General features: G+C 45.2%; 1 protein-coding gene across 1 annotated transcript in view; it reads right to left on the reverse strand.

Moving 5' to 3' along the window:
• Window positions 1-4,934: 4,934 nt before the first annotated feature.
• LOC121271724 (ras-related C3 botulinum toxin substrate 1-like) overlaps window positions 4,935-20,355 on the reverse strand; it is a 68,799-nt gene continuing 53,378 nt past the window's right edge. Inside the window, exons 6-7 of the mRNA XM_041177911.1 lie at window positions 13,904-14,036; window positions 4,935-7,042 (exon numbers count right to left, since the gene is read on the reverse strand). Coding sequence (XP_041033845.1) covers window positions 13,906-14,036 — 131 coding nt within the window. The 3' untranslated portion in view covers window positions 4,935-7,042; window positions 13,904-13,905. The remainder of the gene's footprint in view (window positions 7,043-13,903; window positions 14,037-20,355) is intronic.

The following is a 20,355-nucleotide window of genomic DNA, read 5'->3' on the forward strand; positions in this document are numbered from 1 at the left end:
ACGCCTGCAATCATTTGCCCTTCAAATACTTATCCAATTCCCTTTCAAAAGCAGCTAGTGAATCTGCACCCACTGCCCTATTAGACAGTGCATTCCAAATTCCAACCATTCATTGTGAAAATGAGCTTTTCCTCCCGTCCTGTCTTTGTTTTGCCCACCCATCCGGGGTTTGGAGTGACTGGCTGGGTAAGCTCTCCTGTCTCTGAGCCAGAAGGGTCTGGGTTCAAGTCCTGCTCCAGGACTTGTTTCCCATTATTTCTTTCTTTATACCCCATCCCACTGTGTGGTTACTGTTAGGAGGCCCTGTACACCACTCCCACGAGTGACTTCTTGCCTTTTATTATTTCTCATCTCTCCCCCAGCCACTTCTACATCCTGGTTTCCTGGATGACTTAGGCCACCCCTCTCTATTGTGCTAACACCATCATTAGTTAATAGAACCACCCCACCACCTTTTCCTAGCTTCCTGCCCTTCAATATTTAGATCCCAAATCTACGTCATTCTGCAGCCATAGTGGCGATCAGATCGAACTTATTTACTTCTATTTGCATTACCAGTTCATTTGTTTTGCTTTGAATGCTATGTGCGTTCAGATACAGAGCTTTTAGTTTTGTCCTTTTATTAGATTTGTAACCTTTAGCCTTATCTGCTTATTTACTCTTATATTTGTATTCCCTGTACCCTCTATCCCTTCCTCTCACGGTACATTCATAATTTCCCACATTAATGCCTCAAACCTCAAACAAAATCCCTCTATTTGCATGAGCTGTTTAGCCGATCGACTGTTACTGTGGTCTACACACGATGGAATTTACTGAAAGGAAGCCTCAGTAAGATGGACAATGTCGTGCGGGCTTTAAGTTTTAGACAAAAAAACGTGATATATTTTTTAGTCATCACGATGTAAGGTTGTCATCCATAGGTGAAGGCCACATCATTGAAAGGAAAAGAAATAAAAGATTTTAAGGTAACTTTGTTACTGCAGTCGAGGGGTCAGAGGGGAGCTGCAGTCATGGAGGGGAGAAAGCAACCAATCATCAGGAGAGAGCCGATAGCAGGCCACTTTGGGATGATTATATGAAAGCTTACTTAGAACATATTTGGCCAAAGGTTTTGCTAGAAAAACCTTTATCACTAAGAATAGACTATAAGGCAGGCATTGTATACAAAAAGGACGTGCTGGATAAACTCAGCAGGTCTGGCAACATCTGTAGAGAGAAACGGGTTAATGTTGAGCCAAATATGACTCTTCTTCAGAACTGAAGAGCACCTTAGAGCCAGTTAGACTAAGAAAGGGATTGATTGCCATTTAAATCTACACCATATATTGCAGCATACAAGTAAAAACAGCGTACAAGAATCATTTTTCCAGCCCTTCATGTTTTTGCAGCGCATAAGTTGACCCCATTTTTCAGCCATGACATGCTGTGTTTGCACCAGTCGTCACCATCAATTTTTCTCCCCACAAACGCATGCTTCACTTACCGATATAACCGGTATAACTAGCACATATGGGCTGTGCTGTGAAGACGCGTGGCACTTTAAGACAATGCCGCTCTTTGCATTGGATGCTGATATTTCGAAACGGTGTTCACCTCCCACTGGTGGCTCACTTTTATGCTAGGTGCATAAGTCCATCCCCATTTTTGGAGGGCTTTTCTTTTGAGGCTTCAAAGATTGAACTGTAAGCTAACTTCTATGGGAAACAGGTTTATTTTTCTTTCTTTAATGAACAACTTAATTCAAGTTCAGTTTGTTTGGCAAAATCCATTAATTATTTCACTTGCAATTTGTGGGTTAAAATGAACTACAAGCTTGAGAATAGAACACAAAAGACTTACATCATTGTTCTCATCGAGAGATCCAACAATTTCTGGGTCATGATCATTATTAGGGGGGAAATCAGGACAAAGAGGTAGGTTTGCTTGAGTTGTGCTCAGCCAGGCTTAGCATACTGCAGTCACCAAGGAAGAAAACCAATTAGGCTTCTTCCCTACCTCCAATGTATAGTTAAATATTTCTCACATCATTTCTAATTTTAATATACAAAGCCTACAGAGGCAGAAAGTGTTGATGACAATCACCAAGGCAACCTGGCCTTGGGGAAAAGTTATCCAAACCTGAACAGTGTGTGATCAAATTATGAGCAACTGAGGTAAGATAATTAGTCTAGCCATCGGAGTACCAAGTGCATTTCTGCTGATGTTCGCTCCGCAACCCAACATGGTTTCCCAGATGAGGCCAATGCAGTTCAAATTGGAAAAAGCAACTAAATTCACAGAAGGCCAAAATGATGTGTTTTATATTATTTATTTTGGTGATGAGTGCACTGCAGGCAAAACCCAGCAGTTATGGCCCACATCTAATTGCCATCAAGGTGGTGGTGGTGAGCCACCTTCTTGAACCGCTGCAGTGTAGATACACCCACAGTGCTTCATGTCCTGTGGCACTTCGATGCAATGGAGTGGCTTGCTAGGCCATTTCTGCAGGCAGTAAAGAGTCAGAGTGTGCGTCTGGAGTCACATGTAGGCCAGACCAAATAAGGATAGCAGATTTCCTTCCCTGAAGAACCTTTGGGAAATGGAAAGGCTTTTCTAAAAAAAAAAAGCAGATCCAGTAGTGTCATGGTCATCATTGATGAGACTGGTATCCTATTCCAAATTTATTAATTAAAATCTTTCAGACCCTCAGTGGAATTTGAACTCATGCCTCCAGAGGATCAGTCCAGCATCTGGATTACTATTCCCATGACATCACCACTACACTACTGTCCACATGATGGTGTTCCTTGGCGAGGGTCTTCAACTTTTAATCACAAGGATTGGGGCATCTGAAGATTTTTTCCTTTCCCTATGCGTAGGATGGGAGGAGACACATGTGGAGCATGAACACAGGCATAGACCAGTTGGCCAAATGGCCTGTTTCTGTGCTGCAATTTCTTTGGCACACCAACTTCTTGTCCAAATATTCTACGTCCCCTGTTCTCTCATCAATGTTGCTCACAAAACTGGGCAGTAGCCAGTGCAGGCTGTCTTAACTTGACAATTCTGAGACAGCATGCCAATTCAATCTCACGTCCTGGGTCAATCTTCTGTTAAGTCTTTTGTCCGACAGTCAAATCCTGTAGTCAGGCTTGAACCCATGACTTTCTCCCCCACCCACCTTCAAAAGGGCATGGATATTGCTGGCAAGGCCAACATTTGTTGTCCGTCCCTAACTGTCCATGAGGTGGTGATGGTGAGCTGCCTTTGTGAACCACTGCAGTCCACAGTGCTGTTAGGGAGGGAGTTCCAGGATTTTGACCCAGTGGACAGTGAAAGAACGGCGACATAGTTCCAAGTCAGGATGGTGTGCGACTTCGAGGGGAACTTGCAGGTGGTAGTGTTCCCATATGTCTGTTGCCCCTGTCCTTCTAGATGATAGAGGTCACAGATTTGGAAGGTGCTGTCTAAGGACCCTTGCTGAGTTGCTGCAGTGCACCTTGTAGATGGTACACACACTGCTGCCACTATGCATCGGTGGTGGAGAGGGTGAATGTTGAAGGCGGTGGATGGGGGCATATAATTGATTGGTGCTATCCAGTCAAGTAGGTGGCTTACTACTGGATGCTTCTTGTCAACAACCAGGCCAAAGCAGCCCACCTGATCGACACCCCATCCACCACCTTAAATATTCACTCTCAGTAGCAAGAGTGCTTCCACTGAAACAACTCTAACACCTGAACAGCAGAGGTAACATCCCAATAGAGTACCAGCAAGCAGAGCAAACTACTCTGCAATTCACACTTCCTGGCAATACTCACCCAATTAGGTAAAGACTGACACATTTGTCTGAAATCCCAGGGGCCCTACTGGAACACACCCCACACATTACAAACTGACAATAGCCCCACCTCTCGGTGGTGCACCTCCTGGTTGACTGCAAACATCACCAACTGCAACCTGGTAACTGACATGAGCAGAGGAGCCCCAAGTTTCAACCTTCCACAGAAAATCTGAACAACCCCAACCGCTTGAGGATGGGCCATGGAGGGAAGATGCGTTCCACTGTGGAACAAGTGACCCCACAGAACAGCTCAACTTGTGACCGATGCCATCCAAGTCAGCCCATTTCCCACATACTGAACTCCTACCCCGAGATCTCCATTCCTGGTGGCATCTCAGCCATTCACGTCATCAGTTAAAGCCGTTGAATGGATGGTTAACCTAGATGTCGAGCTATAACTGCTTCCCCAGCCGTAAGATTACTATTACAGCCTGGGTTTCCACATTTCGATCATGAACTGGAGGACCCACACCCATGAAGCAGTGCCCAAAAGTGAATCAGCACCTTGAGGTGAGAATCCAAAAGCAGAACAGAAGTCAATGTTTAACATCAACTTCAACTGCCTGGGGCCCAAGGTCAGATATTCCCTCCCTAAACCTTTTCCTACTCACTCTCCTCCTTTGATACACCCTTAAAACCTCCCTCTTTGACCCAAGCTTTAGGTCATCTGTCTTATTATCTACGTGGTTTGGTGTCAAATTTCATTTGATGAATGCTCCTATGTAGTGTAATATAAGGGTCCGGCATATACGGGGTTAATGGTGGACTGAGTACAGTACCACCCACACAGTGATGTTAAACAGCCCAGACCTAGGGTCAATGTGGTGTCCAATAGAGACGTGTAAAGACCTAGACATGGAGATAACTTCTTGCCCGTACCCTTTACTGTGCATAGTTACAAATAGTTAATAAAGAATTGCTGTGAACATACAGAAGACTACAAAAAGATTTCTTGAAGACACATTCTGTAACCAACACCATGAAGCACTTTGGGACAAGCAGCTGGAGAAGTACAGATTGTTGTAACCGAGGAACTGTTTTATAAAAGGGAGGTGAGCAGCTGGAGTACAAAACAGAGGAACAAAAATAAAAGCCAAAGGAGGTCATGTTTTCAAAGTGCAGATTTTATTTTCTTAGAAAAGAACTGACAAGGTTTATAGCAATTTTTTTTTATCACTTCTGGCTATTTTGAGGCAGAACAGTTTGTTACATAAGTTGCAAGGCACAAAAAGGGAGAGTGGTTTTTGTACTTTGATATATTTGTAGATTTTATAAAAACTGCAATCAGGCAGGATAGCTACTGGATATTTAGAAAAATAAAGAGATTGTACATGAAGCAAATAAAGCTAATATTCCAGAGGGCTACAAATCTAGAATGACAATCTGAGGACAACATTACTGAAACCTGCAGTGGGGAACGAGCAAACTGTGCGTCATGAGGGAAGCCAAGGCATTAGTTGTACTGATACGAAAAGGTCAATTTTAACAGCAGATGCTGTCAGGGAGGGGAAATTCCTACCATTTCAACTCCTGGATCTCATTTAAATAACCCAACATGGTCTCCAGGCAGCCAAAATCCGGTTGGGAATCCCGAAAAGCCCCTCCAGGGGACCCCAAGAGAATAAATCCCTGGTGTGTGTGTGAGTGAGTGTGTGTGTGTGAGTGAGTGTGTGTGTGAGTGTGAAAATTGGCATCGGTTGGTCTTTAGAATCTGGTGGTGCTGATGGGAATGGGAATGGGGAATGGGGAGAGCAAGGAAAACCGGAGGATGCCTGCCATTTCCTCAGCCTCTCTCGCGCAGGTGGGATCAAGGTCCCCGTGTGGGCCTTCCGAAGCTGAAGTTAAAATGCCGGTGCCTATGGCATTAAAATTGAGCCAAGGCGTTTCCGTGTCAAGTAAGCCACTGCCAGCTCTTCCGTGCCCAAATTAAGGCAGGTAAAGACAGTGATGGAACTACAGCGCGACACACACACACACACACACACACACACACACACACCTCCTGCTTCTTCCCCCAAAACCGTGCCCCAGTTTATATCTGAAGACAATTGGGCAGAAAGCATCCATTTCCACTACATGGTCCACCTGCAGCAAGCAGAGGCTCAACCCAATTCTAATGCCCCGTTAAGGCCAAACCATTCGCCCAAGTTCGTGCATCGCCAAGATCTGCACCCACAGGGGCACTAGATCGTATATAGCAGCAGTGCCAAGCCTGCCTGCTCCCCCAGGATGTCCACTCCAACCTGAACAGCATCCCCTCCACCAAAGCCCCCACTGTGAAACAAACAGGAGCGGCCCTGTACTGAAGCAGAGCCCATTCTACGCGTACAGCACTGATGAGCAGCCAGCAGCAAGCGTCTGCACTCATGAATAAAACGCAGGTTTTACTTGCAGGGAAAGGAGTTACAGACAGGGGATTTTTATTTTTGGTTCTATATCTGCAATAGTTTGTGGAAGAAAAAAAAAACTTAATTGGGGGTAATTCTGACTGAATACTCTGCGGATTTAAAATCCTTAAAGCACTATTTAAATACTTAAGACTGGTGTATCAGAGCTCTATAGTTAACTATGCTATAGCCAACTGGGGAGTGTTTTGATGCTGACATTAGGTTTAATTGGAGAAGGGCTTTTTCCTCACAGACGTTCTTAACAGCACAAATTTCACTGCCTGTTAATATAGGACTGGAGACGTGCGCTAAAGACAGACTTTTAAATGCTTTGCAACTGAAGAGCAATCCAGATTTCACGAACAACAGTGCCAACATCTTCCCAGCTCCCACTAGTAGATGTTCTGGGAGACTGAGTTACTGACTCAGTTACAGTGTAGGAGGGCCCAGAAAGAAAAGCTTGCCCCCCACACCCAAACACCTCCCCCCCCTCCCAAAAACATTTTTCAAGATAGCTTTTGTAACATCAAATTGAAGCAACTGAATATCAACCAGCAGGGGAACTGCTTTCTTCAACATGTTGTAGAGGGACAGGATTAAATCGAACAAGCAAAAAAAAAAAAAAAAAATGCTTTTTTTGGTCCGAAAGCACAATTTACAAAGACAAAACAGCAAAAATATTTCTTTTTTATAAAAGTAATAAACCGTAATGTTACATCCCCAAAAATATCTTACAAAGATTGCATCAGAAATCCAGTAGCCTGGGCTCCAACTCAATCCTTTTGGCACATTCCTTTGGCTTGATCTGGTAAAATGGGCCACTGTGCAGCTGAAACAGTAAGAGAAACGGAAAGTAAGTTCAAACAAGGTGCTGTGTTAACAGAGGACAGCCATCTCAACTTGGAATCATCCCTCAAGCCCCATCATTCTCCACCCCCACCGCCCCACCACAGCTCAGTCACTGCTTATGGTTGCTGCCAAGTCATTGCAACCGGAAGGTTCCTCTTAACCCTGCACTCGGGGGGTTACCACGTGGAAGTCTGTGTAAAGAAGCTAGCTCAGAGGCGTCACCAACTGTGTCGGCCATGGGTCAGCGGGTAGCACGCTCACCTTTCAATTCTGGTTAAAGCATAAGCACCAAAGCAAAATCAAGGATGAGAATTTATAAATCAAAATTTTTCTTGACCAGGAGCAAGTGTCGGTCAGCAAGCACAGGGGTGATAGGAGAATGGGACTTGCTATGAGGCAGGAAGCTTACAATGATTGCAAGCAGAAAGAAAAGACTTGCATTTATGTATCACTTCACACAACCTTTTGAAGTGAACCTTTGCAATTTAGGAAACGCAGCAGCCAATAAGCACACAGCGCAACACTACAGTGCAGAACTGAGCGAGTGCTGCACTGTCAGGGGTGCAACCTTTTGGGTGAGATGTTAAACCGAGGCCCCATCGTTCCTCTCGGGTGGATGTAAAAGATACCATGGCTCTATTTTGAAGAGCAGCAGGGGAGTTATCGCCCGGTGTCCTGGCCAATACTTATTCTCTCAAATGACATCACAGAAACAGATTACCTAGCCATTGTCACATTGCTGTTTGTGGGATCCTGCTGTGCACAAACTGGCTGTCGCACTTCCTACATTACAACAGTGGCTACACTTCAAAAAGTACTTCATTGGCTGTAAAATGCTTCGCGAGATCTGGTGGTCATGAAAAGCGCTATATAAATGCAAGACTTTCTTTTCTTTCAACATATAATCAAATGTAAGTTGTCCACTGCAGCTAGCCCCATGCTCCTATCAACCCACCCCCCCTCCCCCCCAACCTGTGCTCACTGCCCTACAGTAGCTCTCCAAGTAACATCTTGATTTCAAAATTCTCATCCTACTTTTCAAATCCTTCCAAGGCCTTGCCCCTCCCCATCTCTGTAATCTTCTCCAGTCCCACAGCCCTCCAAGATATCTGAGCTCCTCCAGTTCTGGCCTCTTCTCCGTGCCAAGTAATAATTCCCTTGCCATTGGTGGCTGGGCCTTCAGTTGCTTAGGCCCCGAGCTCTGGAATTCCCTCCCTACCGCTCTCTGCCAGGCACTTCTCAAAGCCTACAACTTTGACCAAGCTTTCGGTCATCTGACATAATATCTCCTTATGCGGCTCGATGTCACTCTTTGTTTTATAATGCTCCTGCGAAAGGGCCTTGGGACGTTTAATTACAACAAAAACGGACTGTATAAATGCGAGTTGTCCCTGTTGTAGTTGCTGTCACAACAGTCAGTTTGGCCCATTGTCACCCTTTAAGATCGGACATGCTGCACTGTGCTCCTTCCAAATCTGGTGTACTGCAGCATCCCACAGGTTTCCAATACTTGTGAAGGGTGGTCCAGAAAGGGGGTGTGGGGGACTCATTTTTGATGTCTTTTCGGACAGGCAACAAACACGTAGCAATCTGCTGAAGGGGAGGGTGTGGGGGAAAATAGGACAAGATCCCAGAGAGCGGCTTTTAATCTTCGGCCTCAGGTTTTCGGAACACTGCCACCCGCTTTGGGGCCAACAAAGGGGATAAGATCAGGCCCCTGGTGTCCAGGTATCGTCAATACAGCCTGCACGCCTGCTGGGTGGAAAACATTGCCGACGGCACCATCTGGTGTCAGCAGGAGATATTTTGCAATATTTCACAGAGCCCATGGGAAATTGTGGAAGATAAAAAAAAAAAAACTGGTGTTCGATTTAACACACCCTCAGAGCATCTAAAAAAGAGCAGGTGCTGGCTCTTTGAGGCTTTGGGCTCCATGGTACATGTGAGGCAACAGGGAGAGGGTACAACCTGAGATTTGGCCATGTAAGACTTAAGAGCCAACCCATTTGCTTTTCAAAGTTTTTCGCAATCCCATTTTTAACCCGTGTTTTCTTTGCATCCAATTTTTACTAATGCTTGTAGATGAAATGGCTTTAAATGTGATACTCGTACTTGGAAATTAGGGTGTTCGGGGGTGAAAGGGTTAACGTGGGGCTGGGGAAAACAATATTGCCCATATGGTGTAGTCAAGGGAGTCACATGTCTAGGAGTAATGTGATTGGAGAAGCTCATGGCTTGGACTGAAGCAGCCCACTGTCTTGAGTATTTGTGCATGGTTATGTTCTACAATGAATGGTTGCTGTTCAGACCCCATACCTCTGAACCTCTTCCTTAGGTGATCACAGCAATATACAACACGGCTGAAGGCAAAGGACCCCAAAATCTCTGAAAATAAATAAAAAAGAGAAACATCTGCAGCCTGACCCGAAACAAAAACGCACCAGAACAGAAGACTTTGATGAAAGCAGTTGGAAATCATCAGGAAAGCTCCATAACAGGCATGGAGGCGGAGAAGAAAAATCAACTGAACAACTCAAGAATGGCTCCACCGTGGCATGGCGGAGGGTACACCGAAAATCCCGATCAAAAAGCAGGATCAAAAGAACTTGGTGACCATCGAGGCAGGGTGAGCAAACTTTGAAAAAGGCTTTATATAAAAAAAAAGCTTCCAAACAAGACGCAGTAACCAGGTAACACTGGGAGTCGGTTCATTTTCAAGGGTGCGGCTTGAAACGTGCCAGAGTCAGCGCCATAAGACATGGTAACCGCATGGTGGGGAAAAAAAAAGGGAAAGAAAACATTGGCTACTAAATTCGATCCACCAGCGATAGCAAAGTAACTAACTGGCCTTAGTAATCGTTTTAAGATTTTTTTCCCTGAGATTCAGAGAAGATTTGAAACAGTTCAGCGACCGCGGCAGGGATCCGAAAATCCCTGGTCAGCCCGGGAAATCTCGATTGGTGCAACGCCCATTTAAAAAATTTAAGGCAAGCCTCTCCTGAGCTGAGAACGGTGATAGATTCTAAACTTACTCTGCCAGAACGATCTGGGCAGATGGCAGGGTCAGACCAGACACGGAATTGGGCACTACGGAGGAGGAGGTTTCTAAGATAGAGAATTGCCTCAGGATTAAATAATAAAACCGGAGACTGAGCAAGTTAATACACTGTTGTACGCAACTGGTGCAATTGCTGATGACGTGACAGTCAGAGAAGGCATCAGTGAATCATCTGACATATTTGAAGAGGTCAAAATCCTTTGACAATTACTCCAACAATAGAGCAACAAAATTTTGGGAAGAACAAGGTTTGTTAGAAGGGTCCAAAAACCTGGAGAACCTGTGGACACCTTCAATGATTTGTATTGGTTGGATGAAGGCTGTGACTATGGTGATCTCAAGTCTGAGCAGGTAAGAGACCGCATGGTCGTTGAGGTAACTGACGATACCTTTTCTGACCTGCTTCAATCCAAAGACCACCTAACTTTGGAGACTGCGATACAGATCGTCAGACAATCTGAGGTCTGTCAGCAAAAATAGGTCCATATTAAGAGCGAAAGATAGACCATGGCGCAGAACATCCCCAATTATGGTACAGCTCATTAAACAACAAAATGCAAGAGACACTTCAGTTAAAGATGACCATATGCTACTAAAACTCAAATGGGGGTAAACTATGCCAATGCTAGGGTACCAAAGAGCCTCAAAGGCACGAACAATGGCCCTGCAAGCACGGCAGAATGATCCCACTGTAAAAGGCTGAGACACTGGGAAAACATGCAGATCAAAAACCTCTAAACACAGAGGATCAGCAGCGAATTTTCTCACAAAAAGCCATCCACAAAATAGAAGACTCACACCAAGACAAATAACAACAATGCTTCCTGGGCGAGATTAAAGATCTCAGGTATGCCTTCTGGAATGCTGGCATATGCATCAATGGCCACATTACTAACTTTAAATTAGACACAGGAGTAAGTGTGACAGTCCTGTCCAACAGACCCGTGGTCAGCCAACCCGTGGTTACAGACAACAGATACATTATATGGCCTGGGAGGGATCAGACTACCAGTTATAGGTATGCTTCTAGAATCACTCCAATACGGGAGTGAGCAGATGCTGGAGATGCTGCAGGTGATTCTCAATCAGGATTTTTTTTCTCCTGAGCTGAGACGCCTGTGTTGCCCTCAACCTCATCAAAACAGCGGAAGACATAAGGAACAAAGAGTCATTGAGTAAACCAAGGTGGAGACCCTCAAACCGTCCAACAGCGCTGACAACCTCGACTGGGACTTCAATGCAAAATTTGGCACTCTTTGCTGAGGCAGATAATCCAGATCCTTCCCAAACAGATGAAGGTAACATTCTTCAGTCTGAAGGAGAAAGGGGCCAGCTGGATTAGCGAGTACCCGAGTGCAGCCATGACTCTTCATCACACGGCGAACTGTCAGAGAGGATGGAAGTCGAAACCCAGGTGATAGGAGATGCTGGTACAATCCCACATTCATCTGTAAATATTGACCCTTTAGTACATGCCTCAACAACAATCCATCCACCAGAACTGGTGGTCTAGGGTACAAACGGCCAAGTGGTTTCAGAACTAGAAACCAAAATCAAATCAGATGAGGTCCACCTCCTCTACGTTAGAGGATACTGACCTACCACATTGGGGTAACTGCAATTGGAGAGACAGCAAGGTGTTAATCAAACGCCTTCCTCACCTCAGGATACTCAAGAGTAAAACTAGAACTAGGCAGCGTGTAGTCCAGTTAATAGAGGGAGCTTTACAGATGGCATGAGGAAACACCCAGGAAGACGGACCTGAAAAGTTGGGTCTGCTGTCACTGGAAAGTGGGATGATTTGTCAGACATTTTAAAAGTATGAAAGAATAGGAGTAATCACACAGAAACAGAGTGTATTCAGTGATGGGAGGAGGTCCTACAATGAGGGGTTAAAGATGACAATTAAATGCAAGAAATTGAGGAAAATGAGCAACAACTGCATTTATATAGCGACTTTATAGTCAGACAACACCACAAGTTGCTTCACCTGGCCAACAAAGACATGGACGCTGGTGAGACAATTGTGAAGATAGACAGATGTGGACTTGGTGATAGAATATGGATTTCAAAGTTCAGGGTCGATCAGGACAGTGTTGGACACTACATGGTTCAACTTGGTACTCCATTAAAAATGAGTTTGAGAGTTGGGTTGAAACAGCTGAAGGGTCTGCTTAGTGATTTATTTTTGGTTTGAAACCACAGGTTTCATTAAGATTAAAGGCCATTACTGCAGCTCTTGAATTTTGTCTTCCAACAATGTTCAGTTAGCTCCAGGAAAGTCAAACATCCTCTCTCCATTTTTGTAGAAATGGAATGTTGGCATGCAACTTATTTGACGCTGTTCAGCAAGATCCAGTGCGCCGTCCACATCTACCTCACAGAAAATTACACTTGGGGGGTTTTTCTCTACCAATTCATGGAATCGCGGCTTGATAGTTTGACAAGGTCCACACCATGTTGCTGAGAAGCCAATAACCACCAGTTTGCATCCCGCCTCCTTCAGCAGCATTTCAAAAAGCTTTCTCACCTCTTGATGGAGCCAGATGGATAACGTGCAGGGGATCAGAAAGCCAATGGGATGGGCCAGGATGGAGAACAGGAGGAAGACTGCATCGGTAAGGGTGGCACAACCTCATGGAGGTTGGCAGGGCCAAGGGCAGTGGAAAGCTGGACAGGATGACTGAGTTGGAGCTCAAGAGGGCAGCAAGAACACTGGAGAAGGAGAGTGTAGAGCAACAAAAAACTGTGGATGATGATTTGTGAGGGCTGAAGCTTGAGGGAAGTAGGAAGCATATGGGGCTTGGTGACAGATAGAATGGGTTTCAAAGCTCAGTGCAGAGCTGCATGTTAAATTTGGGACCATTTGACTCAGCTGGAAGGAGCTGGCACAATTGGGAGTCACCTGGAGCTGAGAATGGGTAGAAAGATCTATTACACACACTCGCCAATCTTAGGAGGGATTGCACAGCAGACAAGGTGATTCTTGGAGCTTAGAAGGAAAAATTCAGCAGAGAAGTTACATACATGCTTAGCTTGTATTCCCTTAATTATTCCAACAGCAGCATCCTCTGCCAAGCTACCTTGTCCAGCATCAAGGTGTTAATAAATAAAAACCAGTTCCTCTGGGCAGGAAATGTCGTTCGTATGCCTGATGCCAAATTCACGGAGCAACTGCTCTACTCGGAACTTGGTTGCAGCAGCAGACTCCCAGGAGCACAGTGGAAACACCTTAGGGATGTCCTCAAAGCACCCTTGCAGCGGTCAAACATCTCCCGAGTCCCTGGCTTGTGACCAGTCAAAATGGAACAGGTTCATTTGGGAATCTGTCGAGACACTTTGTCAGGAACGTGCAAAGACTAGGTTGAGGCATCGGAGGGAGCGCATAAACCTCCCAAGCTGCCAACCACCCACCTCGCATGTGGCAGAGGCTGCAGATTGCGCATTGGACTTATCAGCCATCTCAGAGCCCTTCGAACCGGAATGCAAGCAAGTCACCTTGGTTCCGAGGGACTGGGCAAGACGACGATAACTCCCTTGAATGTAGAAGATTAAGGGGTGATCGGATCAAGGTGTTTGAAATATTTAAGAACTTGGTATGGTAGATACAATGAACCTACTTCCTGTGGTGGTGGTGTGGGGTGGGAGTACCAAGAGATATAGAGCAAAAAGCAGGATAAATGGAGCCAAGGTACCAAACAGCCATAGTGTAACTGAATGGTGGAGTATCCTCCAGGGGCTGAATGGTCTACTCCCATTGGTACCTGATGAAAAGTCAAATACCTTTACAGTAGCAGACACCTCTTCTTTTTCCTTTCTTCAGGAGCTGGGCACAGCACCGCACGGATGGCCTCATCAAACACCGTCTTCAGACCTCGCTGCGTGAGCGCTGAGCACTCAAGGTACCTCATGGAACCTTTTTCAAACACAAACAAGGAGAAATATCAGCAGGCACCTTGACAATTAAAGTTTTCAGATTGAATTAAGATTTGGTGGAGATATTTAAAGTCACGAGGGGTCTGGACAGAGCAGATAGGGAAAAACCGTTCCCACTAGTGGAAGGATCGAGAACAAGGGGGCACAGATTGGTAGAAGCAGCAATGGGGGCATGAGAAGAAACTTTTTCACGCAGCGAGTGGTTAGGATCTGGAATGCACTGCCTGAGTGTGTGGTGGAGGCAGATTCAATCGGGGCATTCAATAGGGAATTGGATTATTATCTGAAAAGGAAGAAGGTGCAGGTTAGGCGGGGAAATGGCATTGGACTTATCAGCATGACTAGGTGCATGACTCATCCGGAGAACCGGTGCAGACATGATGGGCTGAATGGCCTCCTTCTGTGCTGTAATCATTGTGATTCTGTAAAGCAGCCATTACATTTTCTCAGTTCTCGTGTTTCTCCCCTTCACCTGGTTGAATGCCAGTGGCCCAGTACCCACTGCCTTACAACAGGAATGTGCTGTTACCCACCCAGTGCCTAGAACTCTACTGTATCTCGGGGCTCCAACAACCACTGCCAACACAACAAACAACTTGTGCCTGCACAGCGTCCTCGATGTAGGCAAATATCCCAAAAGGGAGAGTATCAAACAATAATTGATACTCAAACCACACAAGATTATATTAGAATAAAAGCAAAAAAAAAAACTGCAGATGCTGGAAATTTGAAATGTAAACAGAAAATCCTGTAAACACTCAGCATGTCCGGCAGCACCCGTGCAGAGAAAAACAAACAGTTAACATTTCAAATCCAATATGACTCTTCAGAACAGTTCTGAAGAAGAGTAAGACAGAATCGAAACATTAACTCTGTTTCTTTCTCCACAGATGCTGCCAGATCCGCTGAGTTTTTCCAGCATTTTCTGTTTTTATTTCAGATTACTTTAGGACCAGTACCAAAATTTGGTCAAAGAGGTAGGATATGAGGGGTTTCTTAACAAAGGTGGAAGAGAGGGGGACGGGATGGGGGTAGGGAATTCCAGAGCTTGGGGCCCAGGCAGGTGAAGACATGGCCACCAGTATTGCAGCCATGAAAACTGGGGAATACATAAGCCAGAATTGGGGGAAAATGCAGAAGTAAGAAAGAAACGGAGACATAAAAGCGAGGGATTTGAAAACCAGGGTGAGAATTTTCTTGCTCTAACCCACAGTAGAGAAAACCTTCTGTAAACCTCACAAACTAAACACATTGAACTACTTGCAAAGAGCTCACAGGTTTATTGTATATTGATGATACACATTGGGCAGAACCATTCAATATCAAGTCTTGTGGGTCTCATGCAGAACAGATGGGCATTTCAATGCAAAATGGTGTTAGTCTAGTCCATGCTCACTAAAGTAGAAGTTTCCAAGGTTAGGGCGTCAATTAAGGTCGGCAACCATTTGGCTTTGGCAGTCAGTGTGGTTTTGCAACACCCTGCCCTAGATTGAGTTTGATCAAAAGTCTACTTCTTCTGTCCCTTAACTCCATGCCCTGTAAGGTGGAGTCACTGCAGTGTTCAATTGCTCTATGTTTGATTATACAAGTCTGACCTAGGCTCACTGCGCTTGATTCATTAAGCCTGGGTGTGGATTCAAGGAAAAGTAAACATACTATATAGAAAGAACTGGAAGCCAGAGCTAGAAGCTTGGAGCAGACACTTTGAAGCACTATGCATAAAGCCTGTTAAACACACTTAAGTGTCATCACAGCCCAGATCCAAGATTTAAAATATACAACAGTCAACGAAGAATTTATGACTATTCTTCAGCAGTAAACATCAGATCTCAATCATAACCTCAACTATGGTGCAAAAGTTGACAACCTTCAACATTAGTTGCAGTCAATGGTAACAACAGAATCAATGTTCAACTCCAGCCAGCAGGTGGTGATGGAACCCTGGCTGCACCAGAGGACAGGAAGCAAGCCTGGGGCCTACCCTGCCCCTGGTTAATGCAAATATTGAGGCAGAAAGTGTCAAGATTCATCAGGAATGAGCAAAAATTTATTTATTTTTTTTAAACAAGGATTGAACGAGAAAGGACCATTTTCAAAGAAAATGAAAATAATGGGAATAATACATATTCATTCGTGGGACGTGAGCTTTATTGGCAAGGACAGAAATAGTTTAAACATAATGGAAGCATTCAAAGTGCAATTTATGATGAAAGCTGGTGAGACAGACACTTGTGTTTGAAATGGCCTTGTTCATGGATGGCCTCATGCCTTAGATACTGGAGGAGAGCCAGTACCTCTGGCAATTTCACCCAGCATGAGTCAGCGGCAGCAGAAGCAGCAGCAGCAGTTTGAATGGAGGGAGAAAGCAAACAAGCACAGGCTCTTAGATTAGTTGAGGAGGCTCAAAGAACAGCACTGAAGGAGGCCATTTGGCCACTCGTGTCTGCACTGGCTCCCAGAATGAGCAATTCACCTAGTGCCATTTCCCTCACCTTCTCCCAGTAACTCTGTACATTCTTCCTTTTCAGATCACTCTCTCTCTCTCTCTCTTCAGGTACGATATGCCCTAAGAGGACATTGGCTTCCATGGGTTAATCATGGTTTTTCTCGGCAAGGTACTACAGTAGCTTGCCATCGTCTTCTGTAGGTTCTGGCTGATCAGGAGACTCTCCCACTCTTGCAGTCTGCCATAGGCATATTGGAAAGATTTGCAAGTTGATAATCAACTTGTTTGGACAGGTTACGAATGCACCTTCCACAGCCATCCATGGGACTCGAACAGAGTTTCTAGCTATCACTGTGCCCCAAGACACCACCAACCCCCCCAACTTTTCAGATAATAATCCCATTCCTTCTTAAATGCCACAAATCGAACCTGCCTGCACCACACACTCATTCCAGATCCTAACCATTCGCTGCATGAAAACGTTTCTCATGTCTCCACTGCTTCTTTTGCTGATCACTTTAAGTCTGTGCCCTCTCATTCTCCATCCTTTCACAAACGGGAACAGTTTCTCCCCATCTACTCTGTCCAGACCCCTCATGATTTTGAACACCTCATTCAAATCTCCTCTCAATCTTCTCTTCTCCAAGGAAAAAACAGTCCTAGCTTCTCCAACCTATCTACATAACTGAAGTTGCTCACCCCTGGAACCATTCTCGTGAACCTTTTCTGCACTTTCCCTAATGCCTTCACATCTTCCCTAAAAGTGTTGCACCCAGGCACAATACTCCAGTTGAGGCCAGACCAGTGTTCTAAGCTAGTTTAAAATAACCTCCTTTGGAGGGGAAATAAGTAATATTGTGTACTGGATGGGCTGGGTGGCCTATTTCTGCACCAGAGCAATCACTCTAAGCTGTTGAAGAGTGAAGAAAGCACCGTGTGGTTAAATCCAGAAAGTGTAAAGCCAGACGCAGGGTTAGACACCAACCTGTTCCAAATGTACGTGGGATTACAACACAACCTAAGCATGTTAACTTCCTGTACTGAATGAGGACGTAAAAGTATAAAACTCCTTCATTAACCAGTTGGCCACCACCAACAGCAGTCCACCCATTAAAATAAATAATCACTGGTGATTTCTCTTACAGCTCTTGGCTCTTGCTGGGATAAGGTTCGACCAGCACGAACCTCCAGTACTTTGCCCAAGTGGTCTTCCTCCATGTGCCAGCCTAGATTTTGAAGGTTGAAGAGTTACCATGTTGGGATGGTGGGGGCAGGGGTAGACTGTATGATGCAAGACTACAGTCAAGTCTAATCCTGCCCTTGGGCAAGATCTACACACATGTACAACCCAATACTGTTGCTAGATAATGGCCAGGGGCCCTCAGTACAAGGACCAATTGTACCACCCCAACTGTTGCCAGCAGATCGGAGATCAAGCCCCAGAAGTTCCTGTGAGCCAATCGCACATTAGACAGTGATTGAGCTCAACGATTGGATGGCTGTAATGCCACAGAACAAAAAAGGAAGCTGGTTATTACAAGAGATTGAGTAAACTAGGCTGACATTTCCTGGAACTTAAGAATGAGCCGTGATCTAACTGAAATTAAGAAACTCGAAAGGGTAAATGCTGAGAAAACATTTCCTTTGCCTGGGGAACCAGGAACAAGGCCACAGCCTCAAAATAAGCACTCAGTCATTTAAGACTGAGGAAACATTTCTTCACTGTGGGCCCTTGGCGTTCTCTAACCCAGAGGGTTGTGGAGTTTTACTTGGAGCTGGTGTACTCGGTCACTGCCTTTGTCCCTTCCGACACGGCGTGCTTGGCCAGTTCCCCGGGCAGCAGCAGGCGCACAGTGGTCTGGATCTCCTGGGAGCTGTGGATTCTCACTCGTTGACTATATTTAAAATGCAGGTTAACAGATTTTCAGGTACTAAGAGGATTAAGGGACATGGGATAATGTGAGAAGGTCAAGGTAAATGATCAGCCACAATCTTGTTGAATGGCACAGATCAGGCTCAAATGACCTACTCCAGCTCCTAATTCTAGTACATTTATGACAATGGCTCTCAGCTGCGCATATCTTCAATTGCAACAAGTCCCATTCCCACCATCCACCCCTGTGCTCACTGACTTACATTAGCAACATCTTGATTTTACCTCAAGTCATCCTTACATGACCTTGCCCCTCCCTATCTCTATTCTCCTCCAGTCCCACAACCCTCAGATATCTGCACTCTAATTCCGGCCTCTTGTGCATTCCCAATTATAATCGCTCCACCATGGGTGGCCATGCCTTCAATGGCCTAGTCCCCAAGCTCTGGGATTGCCTCCCTTCACCTCTCTACCTCGCTTTCCTCCTTCAAGGCACCCTTTAAAACCTCTCTCCTTGACCAAGCTTTTAGTCATCTGACCTAATATCTCCCTAGGCAGCTCAGTGTCGTAGGTGGCTTTATAATGCTCCCAAGGGGATGTTTCATCACCTTAAAAGGTGCTTTATAAGTTGCTGCTGATATTGTTATTAACGGGTTAGAACAAGAGTGGGGTCCAAGTCTCCAATCTCCATGGATGGTGTCATGTTATGAATATGAGGAGTCAGATGTAAACTTTAAATCCATGTTCCCACTAATTTTTATGCATCTCATGCTCCCAGTGTTAGGAGATGGAGGTGTTCTGATTCACTATTTAGTCACCAAGTCAAAGGTGCCAGAAATCAAGCCTTCAGGCTCATGAAATTCAACAATAAATTAGAAATATATATATATAAGTGGCAGATGGAATTTAACCCTGATAAGCGTGAGGTCACTTTGAAAGGAGTAATTTGACAAGGAAGTGTTCAGTGAACTGCATGACACTAGGAAGTTTGAGGAACAAAGGGACCTTGGCATGTGTCCATAAATCTCTGAAAGCAGAGGGGCACGTTAGTGGAGTGGTGAAAAAGACATATGGGACACTTGCCTTTATCAATCGAGGCATAATTACAAAAGTAGGGAGGTCATGTTGGAGTTGTATAGAACCTTGGTGAGGCCACAGCTGGAGTACTGTGTGCAGTTCTGGTTACCACATTATAGGAAGGATGTGATTGCACTGGAGGGGGTGCAGAGGAGATTCACCAGGATGTTGCCTGGGATGAAACATTTAATTTATGAAGAGAGGTAGGATAGACTTGGGTTGTTTTCGTTGGAGCAGAGAAGACTGAGGGGCGACCTGATCGAGGTGTACAAGATTATGAGGGGCATGGACAGGGTGGATAGGGAGCAGCTGTTCCTCTTAGTTGAAGGGTCAGTCACGAGGGGACACAAGTTCAAGGTGAGGGTCAGGAAGTTTAGGGGGGGATGTGAGGAAAAACTTTTTTACCCAGAAGGTAGTGACGGTCTGGAATGCGCTGCCTGGGAGGGTGGTGGAGGCGGGTTGCCTCACATCCTTTAAAAAGTACCTGGATGAGCACTTGGCACGTCATAACATTCAAGGCTACGGGCCAAGTGCTGATAAATGGGATTAGGTAGGTAGGTAGGTCAGGCGTTTCTCACGTGTCAGTGCAGACTTGATGGGCTGAAGGGCCTCTTCTGCACTGTGAGATTCTGTGATCCAGTGTGGGCTATACTCATTTACAGCCCCCAGCTGGTTTTCTCTGGGGACCGAATAGATAGAATCACCAGCCAACAGGACTCAAATTGTGATGAAAACAAATAGTGAAGCTGGATAGAAGGCCAGCGGTAGGTGGGCGTAAAGGAGAGATTGACAGAGATGTCATGAACAAAAGGACAAAGGGGGAGTTAATGATAGTGGCAAAGACTAAAACAAAGGTGCTGATAGTGGCAAAGGTAAGAAAGCAGAATGTGATAATAGTAGAAC

This window comes from Carcharodon carcharias, chromosome 31 (assembly GCF_017639515.1).
Source record: "Carcharodon carcharias isolate sCarCar2 chromosome 31, sCarCar2.pri, whole genome shotgun sequence".
In the NCBI taxonomy this organism is placed as follows: domain Eukaryota; kingdom Metazoa; phylum Chordata; class Chondrichthyes; order Lamniformes; family Lamnidae; genus Carcharodon; species Carcharodon carcharias.